The sequence below is a fragment of the Bradysia coprophila genome, unplaced genomic scaffold (genome assembly GCF_014529535.1).
Source record: "Bradysia coprophila strain Holo2 unplaced genomic scaffold, BU_Bcop_v1 contig_476, whole genome shotgun sequence".
NCBI classification, from domain to species: Eukaryota; Metazoa; Arthropoda; class Insecta; order Diptera; family Sciaridae; genus Bradysia; species Bradysia coprophila.
Window position 1 is genome coordinate 382,670 of NW_023503727.1, and position 20,753 is coordinate 403,422.

The 20,753-nt window shown below is 36.5% G+C and overlaps 1 protein-coding gene and 1 long non-coding RNA gene across 3 annotated transcripts; both read right to left on the reverse strand.

Annotated features, from left to right (window-relative positions):
* Nucleotides 1–1,953: 1,953 nt before the first annotated feature.
* LOC119082782 lies at nt 1,954–2,354 on the reverse strand. Its single transcript, XR_005088713.1, has 2 exons — nt 2,259–2,354; nt 1,954–2,130 (listed from the first exon to the last, which is right to left on the reverse strand). It is a non-coding gene; the product is annotated as an uncharacterized LOC119082782 (long non-coding RNA).
* Nucleotides 2,355–3,843: 1,489 nt separating this feature from the next.
* LOC119082546 (serine protease 30-like) lies at nt 3,844–12,009 on the reverse strand. 2 transcript variants are annotated; one of them, XM_037192057.1, is made up of 6 exons: nt 11,939–12,009; nt 4,802–5,485; nt 4,603–4,734; nt 4,512–4,532; nt 4,221–4,287; nt 3,844–4,077 (listed from the first exon to the last, which is right to left on the reverse strand). In XM_037192057.1, exons 2-6 carry the CDS (start codon nt 5,406–5,408, stop codon nt 3,969–3,971), a joined length of 936 nt encoding a protein of 311 aa, XP_037047952.1. In that variant the 5' UTR covers nt 5,409–5,485; nt 11,939–12,009; the 3' UTR covers nt 3,844–3,968. The 2 variants fall into 2 exon arrangements, with proteins under 2 accessions (XP_037047952.1, XP_037047951.1); XM_037192056.1 differs by having other exon boundaries at nt 11,749–12,004.
* Nucleotides 12,010–20,753: the final 8,744 nt, after the last annotated feature.

Genomic DNA, 20,753 nt, shown 5'->3' on the forward strand with positions numbered 1-20,753 from the left:
ATTTTTCCCACTTTATATCGTTTTACTAAAATCCAATATGGCCGCCGGCAGCCATTTTGTTAGGAGACCGGAAATAGTACCGACGCTTTACATTCGTTAATACCTTTCAAACAAAAAAAAATTCATGAAATTCGGTCGAAATTTACTCGAGATATTGTCAAAATACACCACGTTCACTGTACTTCCGAGTAGCCAGATAAGAGCTCACTCCAAGAGACCTAGCTCACGCTCCGGAGAACATAATTTCAAAAACTTTTTTCCCCTGATTGGTACGGTCAATACCTATCTAATAAAGCCAAAACAGACGAAATATGTTCAAATGTGGCCGACCTACAAGCAAAAACTGCTTGCCGCCCTGTGCCTGTTCCACACCAAGGGGTCTAACTCACGAGTCGGTCATCCGATTTCCATAAACTTTTTTTTTGTCGATCGGTATTGTAAATACCTTTTATTTGACGTATCACTTACAAGTTTAACGTTTAAATGTCCGGAGATATCTTCGAAAAACCGTAAAGCACTTATTGGGCCACAGCTCGGGAGGGGTCGATCCAAAATCACTCATCTTCGAACTTAGCCTGTCTTTTGACATTACCAAACGGGAAAAAAAAGAATTTTCAAAATCAGATGCGTTTTACTCAAGTTATCGTGCAGACAGACAGACGGACAGACGGACAGACAGACATTTTTTTTTCGCGGATTTGGCATCTCTAGACAACCACAATAGGTTTCCCCTTACTCAGGGAGTCCAATTCGACGTGTTACAAACGTATGCGTAAACCTATAAGACCCCAGTACTTCGTACGGGTCTAAAAATTTCCGCAGGTCTGAGGAACATATATACGCGAACTTTTTTACTTTTCCCCCTTTGCTCCTACTAGTCCATACGAGTTCAACGAGCTATCACACGCCTCATAAGGTTAAGATTTGGCCGAGATTTTAAATTTCAAAACTTGGAAATTTGTATGGATTTTTGTACATTTTGAAATTGATGAATTTTACCAACCTTTTGTCAATCTGTTACTTTGTCACTTTGTTACAACGAAACTTTTGAATTTACCGGTGGATTTGGCTAAAATTTTCACTGTGTGTTAAGTACGTAATTCTAAGAAACTAATTTGAAGGAATTTTTTATAAAAGCTTATAATTTCGGAGCTATGAGCGTGTTAAGCTATTGAGCTATAGGACCCAAAACTCAGAAAATGTTGCAGATAGAAAGTTCGTTTAAAAGACAAAGGGCATAGCAGGGTTAGCATGTAAAAAGTGCCCCCAAAGGAACTAAAAAGCATATGATACATCATTCGAAAGGTCTTGGCCTAGAACTACTTTTAGTGTAGTATCAAACTCCATAATGGAGTTATAGTGGAGTTATTGACGAAAATGTGAATTTTGAATTTTCATTTATTTCTCTCTAGTGGGTTGACGTAAAAATCTGTAAAAATTCTCAAAAAATGTCTGTAGGAAGGGTAACCTCTGAGATTTTTATCAGATTTTTTGGACCTCTATTTAAGGGTGGAAAAATTCAGAGAAAAATTCTGCGATTTTTTTTCGGACGTTGGAGGTACAGAACTAACTCGGTATTTTGACCATTGATTGGACGCATTTTCCACAGGTAAAAATACACCCCTAACATGACCGAAAAAGAAAATTCCATAAAACTGCAGATTATTATCAGATATGATCGGCAACTTGACTGGACTTAACAAAACGGGGTTTTTGGTAGAATATCAGCCCTTAAAAGCACGCTAGGAATGAGTTTTTGGGTATGAGGGTGAGTTTTGTCCATAATTTATATCTCCCGTTGGCTGTAACTTAAAATTCTAAAAAAATTCTAAAAAAATTTCTGTATGGAGAGTAACATCTGTGATTATTTGCAGAATTTTTGGACACCTCCTTTGGGGTTAAAAAATTCACTCAAAAATTGTTTCGAAAAATTGAATATGTTCCACCATTTTGAAAAATCTGAAAAAATTATGCAAAATACATGTCCAGTCCATAAGACCAATCAATGGTCAAAATACCGAGTTAGTTCTGTACCTCCAACGTACGAAAAAAAATCGCAGAATTTTTCTCTGAATTTTTTCACCCTTAAATAAGGGTCCAAAAAATCTGATAAAAATCTCAGATGTTACCCTTCATACAGACATTTTTTGAGAATTGTTACAGATTTTTACGTCAACCCACTAGAGAGAAATAAATGAAAAACAAAATTCACCTTTTCGTCAATAACTCCACTATAACTCCATTATAGAGTTTGATACTACACTAAAAGTAGTTCTAGGCCAAGACCTTTCGAATGATGTATCATATGCTTTAGTTCCTTTGGGGGCACTTTTTTCATGCTAACCCTGCTATGCCCTTTATAGAGTTTCAGATTTCAGTCGACCCGTGTTTCATGATTTTCCTAAAAGGTCGTATATTTGGAAGCTATGAGCGTTTTAAGTGCGAGCTATGTCAGCCATAACTCGGAAAATACGGCAGATGGAAACCTCGTGTAAAAGACAAAGTTATAGAGTTTTAGATTCTAGTCGATGCGTATTTCATGGTTTCCCTTAAAAGTCGCTTATTTGGAAGCTATGAGCGTTTTAACTGCGTCAAATTTTCGATTTTCGTCAAATGAAAGCTGGAAGGTTGAGATCAAAGAGACAGGTATACAGTTTTGTAAGAAGAATATTTTCGTTCAAACTGCACAATATGATTGTCTATTATCTGCGACCAAATTCTAAAAAATCACAACTTACAAATGAGCTGATATCGCCCAAAACCACTTACAGTGGAGGTATGACGCAAGTCCTGTTATCCACTTACAAAAGCACTAGTGCGATAAAATACGTTCATATGACATTGCGCACAGGCGGCGTAAGTTACAAATATCACCACTGAATCGCTTAAATTCATTTATGACCTTTGATTGGAGCTGTGAATTTATGAAGCTATGTACAGGTCCGCACTGGCGTAATGGGAATTTGGGTGATACCCGAAAGACTTTTTGATTTTTTGTGTGAATGAAGGGCAATGACGGCCTTTTCACTGATATTTTTGAAAAAGGATTCTGGTGGAAAAGTATAAAAAAGTGTGATCATCGTTTTGTGTCAAAATTCGTTGGCTTTGAGCAACGCACTTCAAGCAAAAGTGCTTCGAGTGATAGCTGCCAAATTGAGTACTATTTTGTATGAAAAATGTTTACAGATTTTGTTACAGTGCCAGAATTTGTTCAGTACACTGTCCCGTTTCAGTACACTGTACCGTTTCAGTACACTGTACCGTTTCAGTACCCTATTTAGAGTACCACTCATGCTTGAAGTGCGTTGCTTTGAGTAAAAACAAAGCACCGGTGCTTTGGTAAAAATAATAAATGTTTGTGTCGCGAAAGGACGCGAATACGAAGTTATCATCGAAAATATCTCATTGTTTCTCACAAATTTACGCTACAATTTAGCGTTGTGTTGATTCGTCTTAACATGGATTTTCTGTAATTGTTCTGCGCAAGTAAGTTGATATTCATTTAGTCCAGATTCAGACCACTGCAGACATGGTACGAAAGAAAATTGGTCTGGTACCGAATAGTCCGAAACTTTTATCTTAATCATCAATGAGACGTCAGCCACTAAACCTGGCTGAATCCACTACTGCAGTTCTACAGGTCTAGGATAAGGAAGATAGCGAGTGGACTATGAAGTTGTCACTTCTTTTTAGGAAATGGCCTCTGGTGACTTAAAACTAGTTATAAGTCTGGATTTTAGCCGAAAAGCCTTAGGCAGATCTCTCGCGGGGTCATAAATTCTAATCTGACGCATTAGACTCCTAATTTTACAGCTGATTTATAAAAAAAAGAAATTTTGCGGTAAATTGTTTTATTTTCAGTTTTTATTTTTAATATCACAATGGAGTTTCACTGATTTGACCATCAAAATTTGTACTACTAAAACACAGTATCCAGCATGCTGTTCTTCCACCAAATGGTGCTTGCGTTATTTTAACTCTTCCACTGATTGTGAAATCCAGTCGATGTATGAATCCACCCGAGTGTACACGCCAGGTCGATTTTTCCTTGCACATCCATCGCCCCATGACACTATTCTGAAATTTGTACAACGGAAATAAATTTAGACTTTCAACTGGTAGCCAAAAAATTCGACCAAACGGTCGATTATTGCAAATTGAAATTGCACTGATCGTTTGGCAAATTTAGTCATTCCACAAAATGATGAAAAGTTCATTACCCTTGTAAATAAAATCGGTTTTCGAATTCGCACGCTAGTGGACCGCCTGAGTCACCTCCGCATGAATCTATAACACATTTTAATTAGATTAAATTTCGATAACCTCTCGCAGACGGCAGGCAAAATTATCGAGTCTGTTCTACTTCTTGCGGTCTAGGTATTTTCAACAGCTTAAGGAAAAATCTTTTACTTCAATTGTTTAACCACAAATTATTTTTGGTTATCGCTGTCGATAACAGATGGCATGCCGTCTGCGAAAGGTTAATTCAAATCAATGAAGAGCATACAAACCTATTCCACCTTGCAAAAATCCTAAAAATTAGAAAAGTGAAAGGAAATTGAAATGTGGATGCTTCACCATTAAACAAATTAAATATTTTACCGGCACACAACATTGAATCTAAAATTTTCTGATTTCTGCTACCATTTACTTCCGAGCTTCGGCACGTAGTTTGATCCATCAATGGCACAGCTGCCGCACGAAGCACTGGAGCTAGGCTTTCTTTATCCTCCCCTGTTTTGAACAGAACGGAATTAGATCATAAATACGAGGAATTTCGGGGAAAATCTACGGAACCAACCATTTTGTGCTCCCCAGCCAGTAACCGTACACCATGTACCCGGATAAGAAATCTCCTCTTTCGATGGTAAACAAATTGGCTTTACATGTGAATTGAAGTTGAATACGGTTGCTTTTACTTTAATTATGGCTATATCATTACTGTACGGCCCATTCCGTCGAAATTCCGGATGGATCAGAACTCGATCGATACGAAAACTCCGTTCATACATGTCGCGTTCGACTAAGTCATAGTTACCAATGACCAATCTCAAATAGTTTTGTTGGGGCTCCAGACAATGAGCGGCAGTTATTACCAAATTATCACCGATAACTGCTCCACCACAATGATGTTCGAAAATCGATTTTTCGTATCGGAAAATCTGAATTTCAACCTGCCACGGAAATGCTCCATATGGTGCAATGGTGCCGCCAACAATTTTCGCATTACGTTGTGGATTAAATGGAACGCTTCTGGTGCCGCAGGTGTCATGGAATAGTAGATTGTTTTCGGGAAACTTTGGATATCCTCCGCTTCGTTTCGTTCGTACGGTTTCTATCGGTGGTATTGCTCGCACATATGTTAACATGAATATGAATGTTAGATATCCGAAGCAGAGAGTCTGCATATTGAAACGACTTTGTTGAGTTGCCTGTCGGGGTTTCGGATTACATTTAACTTAGACAGCGTGGCGGGTGGGTTGAACTAAAATAAATGTAAGGGGGATGTGTTACGTGTTGGTCTTGCAAGAAATAAATGAAGAGGTTGATGAAGCGATTTTGTCTTATATATCACCGTGGTAATAGGACTCACAGCTTACTATCGAGGTCGAGTTACAAGGTGAAATTCTTAAGAGCGCTCACCCCTTGGCAATTTTCTAGCCTAGATTTGTGCGCAAAAATATTCGTTTTTTGATGATGTCTCTGAATCAAAATCTTTTTTTGAAAAGGTAAAAAAGGGAAAAATTGGTTTGTGGTCGATAACTTAACCCACTCGGAGAAACCTTTGCAAAACACATAAATATACACATTTGCAAAGGTTTCTCCAAGTGGAATAGATCATTGTCAATGTCGTTTGAGCTGTCAAATAAGTTGTCAATTTCACAAAGCTAACCTCAAATCGAACAAAAAAAGTATTGGATGGTGAGACGCCACACAAATTTTCATACATTTCAAGGGGCGGCTCTGTGAACGAAACATCTTTTGAGGTTAGCTTTGTGAAATTGACAACTCATTTAACACTTTTTGAGAGAAGAAACCGCTATTTGACACTGATCTATATGTTATCATCCACAAACGAATTTTTCTGTTAAAAGTAACACATTTTTGCATGCTTTAATGGTTTTACTTTTTCAAAAAAAGATTTTAGTTCAGAAAAATCATCAAAAAACTAATATTTTTGCGCACAAATGTAGGCTAGAAAATTGCTAAGGGGTGAGCGCTCTTAAAGAGATAAAACTATCAAGGATTCATGTATTGGGGTGCACCGTTCAGTGGCGTAAATTTCTTCCCGAGTTCAGTTTCAAAACCTGATTATCGTGGAAGGAGATGGCTCAGTGGTTACGTATACGTATGAACCTTCCAACTAAATGACCCTGGTTCGATTACCCGTGGAATTTTTCGGCCGAATAAATCGCATTGGTAACGTCCGTAAGTTCATTCAAGTGTTTCATAATTTTGGTTGTTGCAGTGTGTTTGTGTGCTTTTATGTCTACATTTAGGCGAGATATCAATTCAGCACCAAATTCTCAGAAAGTATTTACATACGTCGAAGTCACTTTAAGTTGTGGCTGTGGGTACAGACTGTACTTGTTATTGGCCGTAAGAGGCTGTTAGTTAGTTAGTGAGCTACTCTCGAGTATCGAACAGTTGCGACTCATCGTAAGTACAGAGGTTTGAGGGTTTCGATTCTTAATAAGTATTTTGGGTAAGTAAGTAGTGACGTGACTACAGAAATTTTCCTCCAAACTTAGCAAAGTAAATGAATGGATGGACAATCAGTTTTAGACTGTCTTTATATCAGGTCCGTATCTGCATACAACTCTCGACCTAATTTTTAGCCCCGTACGAAGTACGAAGGGGCTTATAGGATTACGATGCCGTGTGTAATTGATGGAATTCGAAGCAGACGGTAAGGGCAAAGTGTTTGCCTATGTTCATAGATGAGGGCCGTCTGTCCGTCTGTCTGTCACGTCGATATCTTGAGTAAATCAAATCCGATTTCAAAAAAAAAAATCCCTGAAATATAGTCAAAATAGTGAGGCTAAGTTCGAAGATGGGCATATTCGGGTCGGCCCTTCGTGAGTTAGGGCCACCTAAGTGATTTAAGGTCTTTTGGTGATATTTATGGCAAAATAAACGATGGAAATGTAAATGACACGGCAAATGATAGGTATTGTCAATACCAATCCAGGAAAAGAAAGTTTTTTAAAATCGGGTGAGTGGACCGTGAGTTAGGGCCTTAGAAGTGAAAAGCTACTAGGGCCCTATGTGTATTTTACATAGAACTCAAGTAAATTTCATCCGTTTTTCGTAATTTTTGTTTCATTTCGAAGGTAATCAAAGGCCGAATAGAATGTTGTTGAAAAAAAAATAAATTTGGGTCCTCGGACTAAGGCCGTTACTAGGGCCCTATGCGTATTTTACATACAACTCGAGTAAATTTCATCCGTTTTTCGTAATTTTTGTTTCATTTGGAAGGTAATCGAACGCCGAATAGAAAGTTGTTGAAAAAAAATTAAATTTGCGTCCTTGGACTAAGGCCACTACTAGGGCCCTATGCGTATTTTACATACAACTTGAGTAAATTTCATCCGTTTTTCGTAATTTTTGTTTCATTTCGAAGGTAATCAAAGGCCGAATAGAATGTTGTTGAAAAAAAAATAAATTTGGGTCCTCGGACTAAGGCCGTTACTAGGGCCCTATGCGTATTTTACATACAACTTGAGTAAATTTCATCCGTTTTTCGTAATTTTTGTTTCATTTGGAAGGTAATCGAACGCCGAATAGAAAGTTGTTGAAAAAAAATTAAATTTGCGTCCTTGGACTAAGGCCACTACTAGGGCCCTATGCGTATTTTACATACAACTTGAGTAAATTTCATCCGTTTTTCGTAATTTTTGTTTCATTTGGAAGGTAATCAAAAGCCGAATAGAATGTTGTTGAAAAAAAAAATTAAATTTGGGTCCTCGGACTAAGGCCTCTACTAGGGCCCTATGCGTATTTTACATACAACTCGAGTAAATTTCATCCGTTTTTCGTTATTTTTGTTTCATTTGAAAGATAATCGAACACCGAATAGAATGTTGTTGAAAAAAAATTAAATTTGGGTCCTCGGATTAAGGCCGCTACTAGGGCCCTATGTGTATATTACATACAACTCGAGTAAATTTCATCCGTTTTTCGTAATTTTTGTTTCATTTGGAAGGTAATCGAACGCCGAATAGAAAGTTGTTGAAAAAAAATTAAATTTGCGTCCTTGGACTAAGGCCACTACTAGGGCCCTATGCGTATTTTACATACAACTTGAGTAAATTTCATCCGTTTTTCGTAATTTTTGCTTCATTTGAAAGATAATCGAACACCGAATAGAATGTTGTTGAAAAAAAAAAAAATTGGGTCCTCGGACTAAGGCCGCTACTAGGGCCCTATGTGTATTTTACATAAAACTCAAGCAAATTTCATCCGTTTTTCGTATTTTTTGTTTCATTTGGAAGGTAATCAAAGGCCGAATAGAATGTAGTTGCAAAAAAAAAAATTAAATTTGGATCCTTGGACTGAGGCCGATACTAGGCCCTATGTGTATTTATACTCAATAAATTAAAATTTTAGGGCGATTTGAAATTTTTGTTTCATTTGAAAGGAACGTCGTACGGGGCTTCGTAATTGCGCTATGCGCAATTTCTAAGGTGTACACATTACATAATAATTTTACTTTAACTACTTTAACCGGCGCATAGGCTTACGGTCAAAGTAGGGTGACAGACGCACTAGGGTCACGTACGCAATAGATATACGGGTTTGTACGGGGCTCAGTCGCAGCAAACGCTCCGACTGTTCTGATGGCTCGTTTTATCTTAAAAAGAACTTGCTACACACTCGTTCTATCCACACTGTTTATATGTGTTACTACTACGTTGTGTTTAAACACTCAAATCAATCAAAATATTCTGTTGCACCAAAAAAAAAAGATGTGGGTCATAATGACCTACAATGCATTTATGTAATTTTTTTTCTTTTACAAAAATTCAATGTTATTGTTTATGTGCTAACGGTGTAAATTGCATAAATTTTGAATTGTAAATATTTTACGATTAACCGCATATCCGACGAGTGAAAAAAAAGGTGATCGAAACCAGTTTTCTCAAAAAAAAGTGAAACTGAAAAATTATGAATGAAATTGAATGGCGCAGCGTGCGCGTCTGTTTACAAACAAAGTGGAAGCAATAAAAACAATACTTTCAGCGCTTTATCTGTATAACTATTCCCATATGTATAACCGAAATGTGTGGGCAGAGATCCAATTCAACTGAAGGGCCGTATTATCATTATCTAACCGTTACGTATTTTCATACACATTTTCGTCATCGTTTTAATGAAATTCTGTTTGAAATTTAGGTAAAACATATGTATTGCTGCCGCGAGTGTATCGGAAACTGTAACACCCATATGACGAAACTATTAAACGTTACGGATGTAGCACTTGTAGGCCTTCATCTTCATTATTACAGCAACATTAATACGGTGGCTCCTGAATCTATAGGAGAACCGATTTTCCTTTTAATGGGAACTTTCGCTTTAAAACCAAAAGAAAAATCTTTGATGATGCGTGTGATTGTAAACGAGGCATATGGACTAGGACAACGCACTTCAAGCATGAGTGGTACTTTAAATAGAGTACTGAAATGGAACAGTACAAATTTTGACAGAGTGAAAAAATTCGGAAATTTCTCATGCAATTGCAAAGTAGTACTCTATTTGGAAGCTGTCACTCGAAACACTTTTGCTTGAAGTGCGTTGACTAGGCACGTATCTCACCTTCAGATTGAAATAATAAGATTTGTCGGAAGTAGGAGCTTTAAAAAACCACTTTTTATCACAATGCCTCATGGGGCATAAACACGGCAGAGTAAAATAAACCAGGCAGGAGCGGTTCATTTTCGAAACGTCAAATAAGGGACCTAATACACTGGATGAAAATGAACTCAAATGAACACTGACATAAATTGGAAAATTTTGTTCGCAAAAAATATAGGGCTACTAGATCAATCAGGTCCCTTGTCAAATCAGCGCTCCTGCCTGGTTAACTTTACTCTGTCGTGGGCATAAATCGTAATAAATTTTAGAATGTGAACAGAGACGTCCGGTCTATTGAAGATGAGGGAAGGCATGTTCACTGAAAAATATCATCAATCGATGTCAAAATTTCCAAATAATCGATCCAATAACAATCGAATGTATTCGATAAATCGATAAATATCGACCAATAATCAAATTGCCGATCATCATTCGATATTAATCGATTATCGATAATACATTCGATTGTTATCGAATTTTTTTTAAACATTGCTAGTCGTTTCTAAGGAAATAATCACAATAGTTAGCAAAATAGGCCTATTGTGCTAACTATTTTTTTTTAGAGGGATAAATGATGGAATTTGTTTATGTACTGTCCGTTTGACAAGAGGATCGCCACGGTTCAGCAGGGGGTTTTGAACATTTGTTTTTTATACGTTGGCACACGTGCTCTTGTCAGATTCAAGATTCTTTTTACGAAGGTTACGCTGATTATACTTTGTGAAAAAGGCCAATACCTTGCAAATATGTCAAATCTTGGACAGAATTTGACACTGCAATATCTGCAACATGAAAAAACTAAATGTTCGAAACCCCCTGAAACCCCGTGCTTCCACCTACGTAATATACACAAACTAGGTGAGCCAATCTTAATTTATTCTTTTGATAAACAGCCTACCGAAATCGGACGCATTTTCCAGTGGACTTTTTTGTAAGTCTTCGGTTGAAAACTTCAACTGCACATATTTCAGTGTCGATGAATCTTAAGCCCATAAGTCCCTATTTGGCTCAATAGTATGTGTGATTACCTTTCTAATGACACCCCACACGACCCTGACGGCTCGCGTAACTGTAGAAATTTTTGTAAGAAAAGTGCAAGTTTTCGGTTTTTGATCACCTTTCACCAGCCACACAAACTTCGAAGAATTTCTTTGAAAGTGGTTTTGGCTTCTAGGGTCGAATACCTTTCGGCACTCATAAAAAAGTTCACTGGAAAATGCGTCCAATTTCGGATTTTCAAAAAAATCCCTCTTAAGGATTATGAGTAATTGTGATATGTCTTTTGGGTATCGAGGAAACTTACGCAGAGCGAGTAAAAATCTGAGCTTAGAGAAAGGATCTGAGTTGAAATACTGCTAAAATACTGGAAGGTTGGGGTCCCAAATAATGAGTACGAGTAATGAATAAGACACTACGAAAATGTTTACAAACAAAATTAGAACATTAAAAAGTGGTTGGTCACTTGGAACTTGGGAAAACGTTGAGTTGTCATGGGAATACCAAAATACCATGGAATCCACGGAATTAATTTTAGAACGTTCTACGATAGGAAATATACTAAGCACGAGAGGAATAATTTGAGCTTCAGAAAATAACATTCTTGTCACACTACACTCACTCCACAAATCGATAACGTTGTTCAATTCTTCGTAAATAAACAACCGATTATACAACACAGAATCAATAATAAACGTTTCAAAAGAAAAATTCAATTCCAATAATTCACGCAGTGCAATACAGGAAGGAGACATTTTTTTTAAATATTATTTCTTCTTTCACATTACGTAAGTAAGTTTTGTTTGTTCGAAAATAAATAAAATTTATTAACACCTTTCGTACACATAAAAAATACTCTCATTTTTACGTAAATTATCCATTAATCGAAGTACATACTTAAAATATTTATATCGGTGATGTGGGTCACTGTTGCAATAATACAAAAATATAATAATTGTTCTCTCGCTTTTTATCCTCACAGCCAATATCCTGGATATCCTAACGGTCTTATTCGTATCAAAATTTCACTTTCATACGACCAAAATTCCCGCAAATTCCATAAATTTCTATCCAATACCGAATTCACTTTGGTAAAATTGGCGGGAATTTTCACACTTTTCGAATATTACAATTAACGTCCGACGATTATAACGTTCGCTCCGAAACTAACTACAAACCGATGCAGTACCATTTATTTTATAAATGAAAAAAACCTTCGAGCGTCACAAAATACAAAAAAAAAAATCGAAAATCTCGATAAACAAATATACTGTAAATGAAGGTATCAGTCATTGTGGGGCAAGATTGCATAAAAAGCGTCAATAAAAATGTGTACAACCTCCAATAAGGTATGGTAAGTAAACTATAAAATCTGTAATCGTGCTGACCGCTGAATGCATATTATCGAAATTTTTATATTTTTGGTATCGTCTCCGTATGATCACCGTTCAGCAAAATTACTTAACAACAATCGAAGACAACATTGTTGCATATTATCGAATCGAAAAGTGTGATGATTCAGCGCCAGATCACTTATAGAAAAGAGAACTGATCCGGGAAAAAAGACGATTAATTAAACGATTTAGGGAATGAAAAAATAGGTCAGATTTTGTTCAAATAGGTTTACGTATGTCCTTTGTGTCTGCAGGCTGCAGGCTGCAGGCTGCTAAACAAATGTTCATAAGAAATGGTAGACCTGATAGACTTAACAAAAAAAAGGACTTGCAGTGACTGTTTGTCAATTAAAACAAACTCTCGCCAATTTATTTTCATATAGATTTTCCACCAGAGCACAGAATCAACAACATTCCATGTGCCAAGTGCCATACTATCTAAACAATTCTCTGTGTGAATAATCATGCAGAGTGTAACGTGTGTTTATTTATCAGAATTGAATACCATTATGGCTAAGGCTACATTACAGACCCACTTATATTATCTGTATGTGTCTAATTGCATTAATAAGTAATAAATTGTGATGCGATCGCAAGGTTACAGTTTTTGGCATCAAATGTTTAAAAAACAAAACTACTTGATGACTAACAACAGTTTTAATCAGTTTCAATTTGAGAATGTCACCCGCTTGGCCGTGTGAGAAAACGGTGTGCTTAATTTTGATTAAAAAAAAACTTTGGACGAACCTCGGGAACAGCTAACAACCTTAGACTAAAAATAGACTCGTAGGGTGGGTTGAATTTTTCATTTTATTTTATTTTGAAACACCTAACCCTTGACTGAAGTCATGATGGTCCAGGGAATCTTTTATGGAAGGAACTTTTTTTTAAATTATGTTTTTCTATGACTAAAGGGTGACCGAGGTGGTAGAGTGAGGTTGCATATATCGCTGAATACTTTGAGCGATCACCCGTATATTTTCAAATTTATTTCAAAAAGATTTCCTGTCCCAGCTTCTCCATGAACATTGAACTTACCTAGTCAGGCATACCTCAAACAACTTTATGTGTCATGGTTCTATTCGGAAGTAAAGTCAAAAAAAAAAAAATCCGGAAAGTTATGGTTGGGAAAATTGACTGACTTACACTGACCTCGATCATAAACGTGCTAATGTTATTTCAAAGCTACCTATTACCTCCAGTCAATAGTAATGGTTAAACATCACGCATGTCATAGAAATACGTGTAACATCACTCCACTATTCCGAAAACCAAAAATATCTCTTGAGGCATGAGAAAAACGTATTTGAAACGAGCCATCAGAACAGTCGGAGCGTTTGCTGCGACTGAGCCCCGTACAAACCCGTATATCTATTGCGTACGTGACCCTAGTGCGTCTGACACCCTACTTTGACCGTAAGCCTATGCGCCGGTTAAAGTAGTTAAAGTAAAATTATTATGTAATGTGTGCATCTTAGAAATTGCGCATAGCGCAATTACGAAGCCCCGTACGACGTTCCTTTCAAATGAAACAAAAATTTCAAATAGCCCTAAAATTTTAATTTATTGAGTATAAATACACATAGGGCCCTAGTAGTGGCCTTAGTCCGAGGATCCAAATTTAATTTTTTTTTCAACAACATTTTATTCGGCCTTTGATTACCTTCCAAATGAAACAAAAATTACGAAAAACGAATGAAATATACTCGAGTTATATGTAAAATACACATAGGGCCCTAGTAGAGGCCTTAGTCCGAGGACCCAAATTTAATTTTTTTTTCAACAACATTCTATTCGGTGTTCGATTATCTTTCAAATGAAGCAAAAATTACGAAAAACGGATGAAATTTACTCGAGTTGTATGTAATATACACATAGGGCCCTAGTAGCGGCCTTAGTCCGAGGACCCAAATTTAATTTTTTTTCAACAACATTCTATTCAGCGTTCGATTACCTTCCAAATGAAACAAAAATTACGAAAAACGGATTAAATTTACTCGAGTTATATGTAAAATACACATAGGGCCCTAGTAACGGCCTTAGTCCAAGGACCCAAATTTAATTTTTTTTCAGCAACATTCTATTCGGTGTTCGATTATCTTTCAAATGAAACAAAAATAACGAAAAACGGATGAAATTTGCTCGAGTTATATGTAAAATACACATAGGGCCCTAGTAGCGGCCTTAGTCCGAGGACCCAAATTTAATTTTTTTTCAACAACATTCTATTCGGTGTTCGATTATCTTTCAAATGAAACAAAAATTACGAAAAACGGATGAAATTTGCTCGAGTTATATGTAAAATACACATAGGGCCCTAGTAGCGGCCTTAGTCCGAGGACCCAAATTTAATTTTTTTTCAACAACTTTCTATTCAGCGTTCGATTACCTTCCAAATGAAACAAAAATTACGAAAAACGGATTAAATTTACTTGAGTTCTATGTAAAATACACATAGGGCCCTAGTAGCGGCCTTAGTCCAAGGACCCAAATTTAATTTTTTTTCAGCAACATTCTATTCGGTGTTCGATTATCTTTCAAATGAAACAAAAATAACGAAAAACGGATGAAATTTGCTCGAGTTATATGTAAAATACACATAGGGCCCTAGTAACGGCCTTAGTCCGAGGACCCAAATTTAATTTTTTTTTCAACAACATTCTATTCGGTGTTCGATTATCTTTCAAATGAAACAAAAATAACGAAAAACGGATGAAATATACTCGAGTTATATGTAAAATACACATAGGGCCCTAGTAGAGGCCTTAGTCCGAGGACCCAAATTTAATTTTTTTTTCAACAACATTCTATTCGGTGTTCGATTATCTTTCAAATGAAGCAAAAATTACGAAAAACGGATGAAATTTACTCGAGTTGTATGTAATATACACATAGGGCCCTAGTAGCGGCCTTAGTCCGAGGACCCAAATTTAATTTTTTTTCAACAACATTCTATTCAGCGTTCGATTACCTTCCAAATGAAACAAAAATTACGAAAAACGGATTAAATTTACTCGAGTTATATGTAAAATACACATAGGGCCCTAGTAACGGCCTTAGTCCAAGGACCCAAATTTAATTTTTTTTCAGCAACATTCTATTCGGTGTTCGATTATCTTTCAAATGAAACAAAAATAACGAAAAACGGATGAAATTTGCTCGAGTTATATGTAAAATACACATAGGGCCCTAGTAGCGGCCTTAGTCCGAGGACCCAAATTTAATTTTTTTTCAACAACATTCTATTCGGTGTTCGATTATCTTTCAAATGAAACAAAAATTACGAAAAACGGATGAAATTTGCTCGAGTTATATGTAAAATACACATAGGGCCCTAGTAGCGGCCTTAGTCCGAGGACCCAAATTTAATTTTTTTTCAACAACTTTCTATTCAGCGTTCGATTACCTTCCAAATGAAACAAAAATTACGAAAAACGGATTAAATTTACTTGAGTTCTATGTAAAATACACATAGGGCCCTAGTAGCGGCCTTAGTCCAAGGACCCAAATTTAATTTTTTTTCAGCAACATTCTATTCGGTGTTCGATTATCTTTCAAATGAAACAAAAATAACGAAAAACGGATGAAATTTGCTCGAGTTATATGTAAAATACACATAGGGCCCTAGTAACGGCCTTAGTCCGAGGACCCAAATTTAATTTTTTTTTCAACAACATTCTATTCGGTGTTCGATTATCTTTCAAATGAAACAAAAATAACGAAAAACGGATGAAATTTGCTCGAGTTATATGTAAAATACACATAGGGCCCTAGTAGCGGCCTTAGTCCGAGGACCCAAATTTAATTTTTTTTCAACAACTTTCTATTCAGCGTTCGATTACCTTCCAAATGAAACAAAAATTACGAAAAACGGATTAAATTTACTTGAGTTCTATGTAAAATACACATAGGGCCCTAGTAGCGGCCTTAGTCCAAGGACCCAAATTTAATTTTTTTTCAGCAACATTCTATTCGGTGTTCGATTATCTTTCAAATGAAACAAAAATAACGAAAAACGGATGAAATTTGCTCGAGTTATATGTAAAATACACATAGGGCCCTAGTAACGGCCTTAGTCCGAGGACCCAAATTTAATTTTTTTTTCAACAACATTCTATTCGGTGTTCGATTATCTTTCAAATGAAACAAAAATAACGAAAAACGGATTAAATTTACTTGAGTTCTATGTAAAATACACATAGGGCCCTAGTAGCGGCCTTAGTCCAAGGACCCAAATTTAATTTTTTTTCAGCAACATTCTATTCGGTGTTCGATTATCTTTCAAATGAAACAAAAATTACGAAAAACGGATGAAATTTACTCGAGTTCTATGTAAAATACACATAGGGCCCTAGTAGCTTTTCACTTCTAAGGCCCTAACTCACGGTCCACTCACCCGATTTTAAAAAACTTTTTTTTCCTGGATTGGTATTGACAATACCTATCATTTACATTTCCATCGTTTGTTTTGCCATAAATATCACCAAAAGACCTTAAATCACTTAGGTGGCCCTAACTCACGAAGGGCCAACCCGAATATGCCCATCTTCGAACTTAGCCTCAGTATTTTGACTATCTTTCAGTGAAAAAATAATAATTTTGAAATCGGATTTGATTTACTCAAGATATCGACGTGACAGACAGACGGACAGACGGACAGACGGCCCAAATTTTTATTGCGGATTCGTCATCTATGAACATAGGCAAACATTTTGCCCTTACCGTCTGCTTCGAATTCCATCAATTACACACGGCATCGTAATCCTATAAGCCCCTTCGTACTTCGTACGGGGCTAAAAATGTTTCTTCCATTAAAGGAATTCTCTGGACCAGCCTGAACGCACCCAAGGTTCAGGTGTTTTAAAAATAAAACGAAAAAATCGACCCACTCAACAACTCTTGAAGCATAATCTCTGTTGATTCCTCAGCGAAATGCTCATCCAATTCTAATCAAATCTATAACCTAATTATCGCGAACTTTTTCTGCCACAAAATAAATTATTTGCGTCTCATATATCCACATACACAGTTAAATGAAACAATATTCCAGCGCTAAGTATAAAGCCTAATTATACCAACTTTGTCATCAATTTTTCCCTGCTATAACACCGTTCTATCCTTACAACCATATATACTACTGTTTTTCCCAGAAGTCGCATTGAAAACTGCGCATTCAAGTCGGTATAAACATAAATGGTCTGCATCGAATTCAACCCTACTGCATCATTCATTCAAAATGTTATGTGAACACAAAGCCATAATGCACATGACTTTGATGGTTTATATCCAATCCCTCTACTCTGGTTGTGTATATATATAGTTCTAGGGAGGCAATTCTACATAAATAATGAAAAATTAAAATTAGAGAAAGAGATGCAAGAGACTATATTATGTTAAGTATTGATCGGCTTATACGTCATAAGCTCAAATCAGATATACAAAGTACTTTGAATACTGAGCATTAAATTGCGTTTGCGCAAACGCAGACCTTGCGCACCAACTACCCTTGTGAATGACTAATGGTGTATGTACTTTACCATACACACTCGCCTGTCGTAGTTTAGTTGAGTGAGGGGTTTAGCTTGAACCAATTTAGATTAAAGTGTTGGAAAAACTTTTCATTTCCCTGAATTCGTGATAGTCTGGAACCGGTCCGTCATAATTTCCGTCGATCAACGTGTCGACATTGTATTCGAAAATCTAAGTCAATTTGTCGTTGAACGTTGCATTGAAATTCAAAGAAGCGAAATGAAGAGAATGGCCAAAAGAAAATGTGAAATGTGGATTTCGAATAATAAAGTTTTAGTCGGTGGCGGTAACAGTAAGAAACCGCATGCGCGCAATCCAAACTTCGAGACGGAAGAGACGAAATTGTTGATATCGTTATGGGGCGATCCGGTTGTACAGAAAACATTAATCACCACACACAAGAAGCATCCCGTTATACAGAAATTGGCTGTGAGTGTTTTAATGTTTCGCTATACGGGATAGATTCTCCGCCGAATTTGTTTATCTTTTTATCGGGCGTTATACTCAGAGATTGTTGTTGCTTTGATTTCAATGACGAAAAACTAAATTTTTTGGATGAGTTTGAATGAGATTATGTGTCTCTTTAAGTCGTTCTATTGTGGATGATAAATTTAGAGATGAAATGGAACAACAAGAGAATATCTTTGTTCGTTGAATGAAGCGAGCTTTCTTCGACAACGGAATAAATGAAGGATTGTGAATAAATTAATAGAGTGACGATAGGTAGTTGTTGGAAGTCTTTGAGTGCCATTAATAAAAAAGCACGTCAAAACACAAATTGTGGAAAAACTCCGAACAGGTCTAATTCAGGTCTCACAAAAAATTCCCCAATGGTTTTGAGGGAACACGGAGCTCAGGTGGATATCGAAAAGGGTCCTGAATTGTTGCTGAAGGTTACCGCTTTTCGGTACAAATACTGGTACTACAGAAGAAACCGTATTCTACGTTCCATCCTCAAACAGGTCAACTTCAGGTTTAGACCTGAATTGAGTTCAGAATCGAGCCTGAAGTTGACCTGTTCAGAAATTCAGCCCCAGATAAGCTCCTTACTGTTGTATGACACTTAACGATCTCCACGCGAGTTCTCTTCAAGACGATTGGGTTATTTTTAGCGTTCCACGAATTGGAGTCCGACTTTAAGTGAGGCGTCATAAAGTTTAAGAAAATTCGAACATCATGTGGATGACCATTTACTTCTCCTTCTACTTGGCACCTGTGTCTTAAGATCCACATAAAAGTTCAGATTTTTTCTGAATGTACAAAATCTAAAAGGGATCGTTCATACATAAATTAATGCAAAAACGTGACGTGCTCGCGTGTGCAAATTATGTGTATCCGTGGTATCCATCAGAATACCGGGAAATTTCTGAAACTTTTTTTAGGATACCGGGAAATCGAATTATAGCTGCAGAAACCAGCGGGAAATGTATGTAGCGGGAAGTCACTTTTACATTTTTGGATACCGGGAAATCCGGGAAATCTTGACTCGGATACCGGGAAGAAAACATATTTTGCACACGCGGACGTGCTCAATTGATGAATTATAAGCAAAATATTGCTATTTCGTCGGAAGTATCTATTGAAATCGTGAAACGAATTTAAATTTCATTTTTCTTACAATTAGCTAATTTAGTGGACCTGCTTAGGCAAAAAATCGTGCATCTTTGAAAATCGTTATTACGATGATTGTATGTTGTTCCGTATCAATTCCTGATTATAAATTGATGTGGGGCCAAGACGGCAGCTCAATGGTTCTCTGGTGAGCGGCCGTTATGTCCCTTTTTTTCTATGATTTTTCATTCGTAAGCGAGAAGAGATATCAATCTACTTCCAAAGGATAAGTTATAGAGAAAAGTCTAAATTTTTTTTTGGTGAAATTTATTTTTTGACATTTGAATCCAAAATGGCGGAAAAAATTGGTCAAAGTCGAAAAATATTTTTTCTCAAAGGAAAATCTCTGAAACTGATAGAAAGACTAAAAATTCGCAAAAATTTTCTTCAAAAGGTTTATAGAGAATTTAAAGAGCTACGTTTTCGTTTTTTATTGATTGAAATCGGGCAGCTCGTTCCGGAGATATGTCCGTAACAGTGAAGTCACCATATGCTCTTCATGGAAAAATACATCGAAATTATTATTTTTTTCGTTAGAGTAAATAATCATACGTATTTCCATGAAAATCGACCTAAAGTTGTATTTTCTGTAAATTTTAGTAACGCAAGGCGTAACCGAGTTTCATATTTTCACGAAAACATGCTCCCTGTTCTAGAATTTAAGGATTTTGAAGGATCTTTGGGTTTTTTGGATTCTCTTCAGGATTTATTGAACTGTTGAGGTGGTAGTGGGTCAGTTCCTAAAATTATGTCACTGCACATGCACAATATGTTCCCAGCTCTAGAACGTAAGTATTATTAAGGATATCTGAGATTTTATTGGGTTCCCTTCTGGACTTTTGGGATTGTTGAGGTTATATTATGTTAGTTCCTAAAATTCCACCACCTTACATAGTATACCATGCTATCAGTTCTAGAATTTGAGTAATTTGAAGGATTTGTCAAGTTTTTCTGGGTTTCCTTCTGGACTTTTTGGATTATAGAACTGGTCAGATCCTAAAATTTAACCATTATGGTACATCATCTGGATATTCAGGATTATTGAGAGTCATCTTAACAATCCCGTAAGTTCAAACGATATCCTAAGAAACCTCAAAACTCTAGAACTGGGAAGATAGTAGACCATGTTGGATGGAGGAATTTTGAGAACCAAAATACTACCATCTCATTAACACCAGAAGACCAGAAGGAAACCCAGAAAAACTTGACAAATCCTTCAAATTACTCAAATTCTTGAACTGATAGCATAGTATACCATGTAAGGTGGTGGAATTTTAGGAACTAACATAATATAACCTCAACAATCCCAAAAGTCCAGAAGGGAACCCAATAAAATCTCAGATATCCTTCATAATACTTACGTTCTAG